The sequence below is a fragment of the Lactuca virosa genome, chromosome 7, assembly GCF_052849685.1.
Source record: "Lactuca virosa cultivar CGN04683 chromosome 7, Lactuca_virosa_CGN04683_v6, whole genome shotgun sequence".
Classification (NCBI taxonomy): Eukaryota; Viridiplantae; Streptophyta; class Magnoliopsida; order Asterales; family Asteraceae; genus Lactuca; species Lactuca virosa.
In genome coordinates, this window is record NC_136432.1 from 255,240,039 (window position 1) to 255,248,619 (window position 8,581).

The window sequence follows — 8,581 nt, forward strand, 5'->3', positions numbered from 1 at the left end:
TTTGGGGACAAACGGAGGATGTGGATTAAAGGTTGCATGAATTCGGATAGGGCTTCCGTTCTCATCAATGGAGTTCCAACAAAAGAATTTCCAATGGAAAGAGGCGTCGGGCATGGGGATCCTCTATCACCATTCTCATTCTCATTGTCATGGAAGGACTCAGTGTGACACTAAAGACTGCATGTAACAAAGGCATCCTTAAAGGGGTGCAACTTCCTAATAACGTCCCAACTATTTCGCACTTACTGTATGCGGATGAGACACTCTTCATTGGGGAATGGTCGGAAAGGAACATTAAGAACCTTGCCAGGATATTGCGCTGCTTCCACATCTCATCTGGTCTCAAGGTGAATTTCAGCAAATCCAAAGTTTTTGGAGTCGGGTCGACATTGAATGAGATAGCTTATTGGCTAGACCCCTTGGATGTGAACCATCTTGCCTCCTTTTCACATACTTAAGGGTATCCGTGGGTGCAAATATGAATTTGAAGAGGAATTGGAAGCCTATCATAGACAAGTTCATGTCAAAACTCACATCCTTGAAAGCGAAAACATTTTTGTTCGGGCGTAGACTTACTTTAATCATGGTTGTACTTGGTAATCTTCCTACCTATTTTCTTTCACTATTTGTCGCACCTGATGGGGTACTAGCACAAATGGAAAAAATTCGAAGAAATTTCCTTTGGAGTGAATCGGATGGTGCCTCAAAAATTAGTTGGGTTTCATGGGATAAAATTACAGTTGCAAAGGATGACAGAGGAATTGGGGTGGGATTGAGCAAAGCCCTCAACATCGCCTTACTTGTCAAGTGGTGGTGATGGTTACGTTCTGCTCCGTCTCTTTTATGGATTAGATTCATTACAAGCACACATAATCTACACTCCAGGCATGTGGATTATTTGGCCAATTCGTAAATCACGGGCTTATGGAAGAACATTGTAGGGGTAAAAAAGGAATTGATGAAATTCAGAATCCCTCTCTCTGATGTCATCGAGTATACAGGTAACGAAAACAATGTAGGTTGGAGATGCAATATATCTACTGATGGGAACTACTCGGTGCATATACTAAGGAGGAAAATCGACCACAATACCCTTGTTAACTTGGAAAAAATAGAATGGACAAAGGAAGTTCCAAACAAAATATTGTGCTTTATTTGGAGAGCTAGAATGTGCAGAATGTGATCTGAAATAGTACTCCAAAACGGGAGGTATACTTGGAATACATAGTCTGTGGGTATTGCAATCATGAGGAAGAATGTGGAGACCATATCTTGGTTAAATGCTCTTTTGCACGCATCGTGTTTTTTTTTTTTTGGAACGGCAAATACAAATATATACTAAACTACTCCTAAAGTATTTCACCTATGTCCACAGTGAGACTTGCCTCGATCTCAAGGAGGGAGAGCAACACCGGATACCGCTGGGCTAAAAGCCCTTTGGTTGCACGCATCGTGTTGGAATGGATTTTCAAGTGGTGTGGAATTGATGTAACTCACTTTAACACCGTGGTGGAAGTTCTTGATTTTGCAGCAGGATGGGGAAACTACCTAAAGAATAGGCGAATTTTATTAGCCATCTACTATGGGACACTTGGAGTATTTGGAAGGCAAGAAATGATAGATTATTTAACAGCCAGCGAATCTCATCCACCAAGGTGGCGGACATGGTAAAGTCAATGATGTAGTGATCCTTTTCTTTGTATTTGAACTTTTCGAGATTTCCATGTTTTGTACTTATGCTCGTCTAACTTTTTGCTAGATTTGAGCCTTCTTTTTCTTATTAATAAATTTGCCGGTTCCAAAAAAAATAATAAATAAATAAAACCCTTACTGCTATATTTCTACATTTAAGTGAGAAATATTGATTTTAAGGAGCACCCTATCAGTTAAAATGATGGTGACCAATGATATACACATGACTTACTTTATTAACCTTATATTAAAGTATCTCTTACCCTATCCTTTCCATTGGGCACAAGTCATGCATGAAAATCAACTATAAGTTACACCTTTCAGGATGTGTGGTTACTCATCCATGTTGTACATATGGGATGATGTGTGGTTACTCATCCATGTTGTACATATGGGATGGTAAAATCCGATACTAATTACTTTCTGAAAACTCTTGTACTCAAAGTTGTGCTTTTAGTTTGATATCCGATGTTCAGGCATATAATCAAACAATATCAAAAACAGTCTAACATCAACATTAAGTTACACTATTGTTCATGTCTACATTAAGACTCATGAGCCTTTTCAATTCCCTAAAATGACATAATTCTACCAAATTAACCTTTTTTACATTTGGGACTTTTATATTCCTTCCAAACAAAACAACTACAAAGAATCGTCAGTTATTTTCCACATAAAGGAACAGCTATGAGTTGCATATCTTAAAACATGAAGTACCGACATGGTTAATAGTAAAAAGAAACATATTAAATAAAACAAAGAAATATTTTTAGGAATCATTAAACACTACAAACAAAGATAACGCACACCTAAAAAGTTAAAAGAGATTCGCAATTTTTAGACTTATAGAAAAAGATATAACAATAATGCATTCCAAAATACACGGATACAAAACAGCAAACAAGTCATGAAAATGCCCTTTGAGATGACTAAAAATTACATGAAAAAAAAAAGATATCAAAGGACATGAGATAAGTGATGTAGGTTGTCTTGATGTTGCAAAAACTGTATCAATTCATATGCTCAATCTAGACGTTGCATCTGCAAAACAGAACCAATTTATGCTAACAAGTTATTCATGAAATTTCATTCGTTTATTACAGCATTTTACTTCCATTTCTTCATTTTACATTTTACAATAAAACAAAGCAATGAAAGTAGGATGTTATAATATACAAAAAAAAAAAAAAAAAAAAAAAAGTAAATTGTTATTTCATTCATATAATGGGAAAAAGTAGTGGTTGTATTACCTTCCAGAGGCCATCATTAAGGTAATGCATGTTATCCACACCAATGCCCTTGTTAATTGCCTTTCTACAGTAGTAACAAAACACACAAAAGTAAAGAACATGAATGAATCTTAAAAGAAATTGTCCATTCTATTATGCAATCTTATAAATAATTAATTTTTTAAATATGATTAACACAAGCTTTATGTTCTTTTAACAAAAACTCACAAATGGGTATCTTGTAGTAACTTGAACAATTTAGGATTTAAACAAGTCTATGAATTTGATAGGTTTATTCTATCTAGATGTGATACTATTATTGGTTTTGGTTATTTATTAAATCATACGTTTAGATCATAACAAATTAGCTCTTTGTACAACTACTTACATATCTTTTGCTGACATTTTTGTAAATCCAATAGCAAGCGCATGTTCTTTTCCTTCTGCCATTATAGCCTGAGAGCAATACATTAGCATTATTAATTATTAATAAAAATAGGAAACTATAAGTAACCGTAACATATAAATGAATTGATAGCAAGAAAAATGTCATAGGCTTTCTGAATCACATACCACAGGAGTTTCTGCACCCACTTCCTCATCCAAGATACCTCCAGGAGATGTAAGACCAGGACACATAATATTAGCACCAGCAAGAACATATTTTATTGCCCCCCTGTCTACTTGTAGTTTCTTCATTATAGTTGGATCTACATGCAAATAAGAATATGGTTTTTAGATCTTTATAAATTGTAGATATAACTCATTTTTTATACTCACATTGATGAAGGAGGCGTAGTGTAGGCATATATGGCCCATCACGTATGTTGAAAAAAAGTGGGACGTTGTTCACCACAACCAGATTCAGATGGTTTTGACTAATAATATTAAAACAAAGAAAGTGTTAGAAACTTGAAGAACAGATGTATATTAAATAAGTAAAAAGGGAGAACCATTTAGCAACAATGAGAGGGGACTTCTTTGGAAGCAGATCATCCATAACTAGTTCTAATCCTGGGTACTGCAGAAGACATAAGTGTTGGATATTGGTAAAATTGATCTTATTTTTATAAGAAGTTAAAGAAAAAGAGTTGATCGTAGAACCTCATCTGCAATACTTTGTCGAATTCTTCGTTGCACAGAAGCTTTGACTTGATTTTGCCCAGATACCTCTTCTGAAGTAAACCTAAGGAGAACATATGGTACTTAAGTTAGTTTCTAACCCTAGAACACCATAGTAATTCCAAACACATATAAAGCTTGATAAATTTCAAAGTTGGAATGGAAGTCAATCCAATGGACTCGGAGGAATGAAATGTAGACACTATCATTCTATATACTAAAATTTTCAATTTATAAACTAAATCCAGATTAGAAGAACTCAAGAACCAGTTCTTTAGCAATTTAATGCTGAATCATCTTACAACGTTCTGATTTTCGGAATCTGAAATATCACTTTATAGACTATGATTCTGAAGTAATGTCGTTTCCTGTAAGAAGATTGAGGACTACTGAAGATTCCGTCTTAAACGCCCAAAGTAATTTTTGCACTTGTGGTCGTAAACCACACTCGCTTACCCAGAAAGAACAATCACATTCAGCCAGATAATAGGATCAATCAACAGCACAATAATCAATGATGCCCAATGCACAGATAATTAAAACATACAATATAAACAAATTCACAGGAAAACATAGCCAGCAGCAAGAACGCGTGAAAATCGTTGAGAGAAGGACTCACTTTTTGAACATTTCAATCGGTAAAGCCGAACAGCACCCTCGCGAAGTTTTGTTTGTAGGGTTTAAGGAGGTGAAGGAAGTGCAGCCCACCGCGTAGTTGCGAAGCAAATCGTAGCACAGACTTGAATACTTGATCGTATCTCAGACGGGTTTTCCGTGTGTATTGGATCATGGTTCATGGATAAAGTAATGTCGGGTCCAGGTCGGGTTGGTTTGGACCATGGAAGATTGGAAGGTAGGGCTCTAGATAGTTAGGTATATTTTTGGATTGGATTTTAGTAAGGTTAAATGCTACTGTAGCCTATGATATATCTTTTGGTTTAATTTTTTTTTTTTTTTTTTTTTGCATTAAAGGGGTACAAATTGTTATTTTACCGGCTAAATTGGTCCTATAACCTGTTTTAAAAGGTTTCAAATACAACTCACATTCCACGTCAGCAAATGAGTTAACTCTTAGTCAACTCGTCGTCCATGTCACTGAGTTGGGTCTGGTTCTTTGCTTGGGCCCTAAGGGTCACTGTGGACCCTATGTTCTTAAAAGGAATGGCATTTTCACCCAAACCCTAAATCTTTATTCCTATTTTCGGCTAAACCAATACCGACAAGTAAGAGACCAGTATCGCTTTCAACAAGAATCACGAGATGGCTACCCCACCACAATCACCGGATTCCATTTCGTTAAATTCATGTGACATGCTAAACTTCGGTGACTTGCACTCTATATTCTGCGATTGTGGGGCAAAGATAGCTAAACACCAGATCGACTAAAGGTATTGAGCTTATCCAAATGGTGGCTATAACAACGACTAAAGTATCGGCATTTCCTGGCAACTGGCCAGCGTAACAACTAGATTTGATATTTTCTATCAGTGCGAATAAGTATAACAACTAGGCATAATATTATCTTTAAAAGTTGGGCAGAGTCTCTACTGGTATAATATCATTCTAAAGTTATGAGAATAATTATCTAACTAATATTATAAAATTAGTAATAACTATGTAATAGTTGAATTTTAACATCTATCCCACCCACCCACCCCAAAAAAAAGGTTTAGAAAATGGGACCGTGAACTCACCTGTGAGTTATGATACCGTTGTTGTAGGGTGGAAATCGAAAGTCCGAACTTCGAGAGGCGCTCGGGGGCAGTGGCACGAGGACCAAGTGAGTGAGAGAGAGTTTGTGAGGTGTGAGGGGAAAGGGCTGTCGAAGCCTGCTATTTATAGCAAGTTTTAGTATGCACGCTGCACAATTGCATGTGAGCCATAAGGAGCTGCCACGTGTCGCCCTATCCTTGTGACACGTCACCTCGTATCCATACGGATCGAGTGTGAGATTGCGAGCAGCGCACTGTGCGCGGGCGAGCGCAATGGTAAAAATCAAACTTTGAAATTCCGTAACTCAATGACTCTTATATATCCGCGTAGGTCTCGACGTTCCCTACAACTTTCCTTTTGGTCGTTTTGGTTAGTTTTGACTTTTGTTTTTCGGCTAGTTTTTTATTATCTTTATGATTTTATAAAAATCATAACTCTCTCATACGATTTCCGTTTTAGGTGTTCTTTGTCTCATAATTCCTACTTTGAGTAGTGCTACGATTGTCCTTTTGGTGACTTTTTGTAACATCATGTTTCGAGAAGTTCTTATTTCAGGATTATGGACAATAAATTGATCAAATGGAGGCCTTGGGATTCAATGGAATGGAGTTTAGACTCTATTGGAGGTATATGATGTTGGACAAGTGATTTAAAATTGTTTGATGGAAGCTGAGGGGTAAAATGTGAAAGGTTATGTTTCGGGCTTCTTGCATAAGTTAAGGATTTTAGTTCGAGATTTTTTTAGTCATAAGTATCAAGATAGAATTGAAGATCTCACCGATACCTTTCCGTGGATATAAAGATCATCGAAAATGGAATTGAAATGAAGAAGTTATGGTTGTTTGAAGTTAAGCTGGATAAAAGGAGTCTGACAGTATGTTGGGCGTACATTAGCTAGTACGTTGGGCGTGCTAGGCTGAAGGAAGGCATTTTTAGGGCATAACTTTGGGTATGCTCGGCCTACCTCCGCAGAGTAAAAACCCTATTTTCATGGTTTTGGGCCCTATTTAAGGTCTCTAACCCCTTGGGGGTCCTTCCTATCATAAGTCTCCACCCTTTTGAGCCTCTAACTCAAAACCCTAGCCTCCTCCCACTTATCTTGAGCCTTGCCATCATTTATGATTTTATTTCTCAATTAAAATGTGGGATCTTGAAGAACAAGGTGGTTGCAAAGTGTATGGAAGAAGAATTCAAACATATATCCAACAAGATTACATCATTTCTGGACCTTTGTGAGTAAAAAGCTTCAAACTTGCTCATTAGTTTCATAGATCTTGTTAATTTTCATATTTGTCACTTTTTGGTCACTTTTGTGTATAAAGTTTAGATCTTGAAAGTTTGTTACCTTGTTATGGATAAAGTTGGAAACTGTATCCATCTAAACAATATGTTGATTCAAATCCGAAAGTTGGAGACTTTGACTTAATGGATTAAGTTGAGAAAGATGCATTTTTGGTCCCTTTGAGACTTAAAGACTAGAACTTAGTTATGTGTGATGGATTTTGGGTAAAACAAATAAACTAGAAAACAATTCCTAAGTTCACATACAACCTACTTTGGATCTATGTTTTAACTATTGAACATATAACTTTGAATTGCAAAACAAGAACCCTAAGGAGAGAGGTTGTTTTCGAAATTAACAAACTAGGGTTTTAGAGTTACATACCTTTCAATTGTTATAGCAAACAATTGATATTCCTTTGATCTTGATCTTCTTGGAAGCCTAGCACCACAAATGTAATGCCTCTAATGGAATCACACACAAAAGCTAGCAAGAAGGAAACTAGAAGGAGAGAGAGAGAGTAGGGTATGCAATTTTCAGCCCTAGGGTTTCACCAAAGTAAGAGTGGCCAATTTTGGGAGCCAGGAGGCTCCTTATATAGCTGAGGGATCTAGGGTTTAGGGAAAACCCTAATACTCCTTTGCTTGGGGCCTAAGCTTATCCAAAGGCCTTATCCAAGCCCCTTGGACGAAATCATTAGGGTTTCCCCTATAGATTTCATCCACCCCCTTCCAAGGAGGTTCTGGAGCCTTCCACTCAACTATTTGATAATTGCAAACTAGTCCCTGCACTTTATAATTAATACAATTAACCCCAAAATTAATTCTAATTAATTTCTGGCTAACTATTAATTAAAACTTATGATTTCTAATTAATATATTAATATTTTTAACATATTAATAAATCATTTATATTAATTTATTAATCTTATAATAAATCAATATCTCTCCTTTCATAATTTCCTTGTCCAATTGCTAGGTTTGAGGGCAACCCAAAAGGACTGTGCTGCTATCAATTCAAGTACATACCAATTATAGTTATGAGCTTAGACACCTAATCCAACAGTCTCCCACTTGGATAAGTCTGTAACTATAAATGCTAGTATGACTTCTAAATTTGACCAGCAAATTGTAGCTTCCAAAAGCCGCTGCTGAACTCTGACCCAATCAGTTACGTGTCCTTAGATAAGTGATCATATAATCCTTCGTTCTACTAGATATCCCTAGACATAAGACATGGAATGTAATCAATCTCTTTGTCCAGAATCTATGTTTCCCGATTTTTGATTTGTGATGATGTAGGACTTCTAATTGAACACATCAATTTAGTCCTGACTGGGCTCAGCACATAAGTCAACACCAAATCATCGTGGGGCCCACAGATATCGCTTTTCCGGTTAGAGCAAAAGGAACGAATAAACGTTGACTCATATGCTTGTATCTTTTACTCATCAAATTATACATGACAATACGTTTTATAACACCAAGTTACTGATGCGTTTTCGTATCACCAATGTATAACCGACTTTGTAAATTACAACTCA

The 8,581-nt window shown here is 36.4% G+C and overlaps 1 protein-coding gene across 1 annotated transcript; it reads right to left on the bottom strand.

The window, feature by feature from the left end:
- Positions 1–2,502: 2,502 nt before the first annotated feature.
- On the bottom strand, positions 2,503–4,818 carry LOC145124956 (pseudouridine synthase and archaeosine transglycosylase (PUA) domain-containing protein). Its single transcript, XM_079060435.1, has 8 exons — positions 4,663–4,818; positions 4,026–4,107; positions 3,875–3,942; positions 3,702–3,799; positions 3,495–3,631; positions 3,310–3,377; positions 2,943–3,006; positions 2,503–2,733 (listed from the first exon to the last, which is right to left on the bottom strand). Exons 1-8 carry the CDS (start codon positions 4,671–4,673, stop codon positions 2,716–2,718), a joined length of 546 nt encoding a protein of 181 aa, XP_078916561.1. The 5' UTR covers positions 4,674–4,818; the 3' UTR covers positions 2,503–2,715.
- Between the last annotated feature and the right edge of the window lie 3,763 nt (positions 4,819–8,581).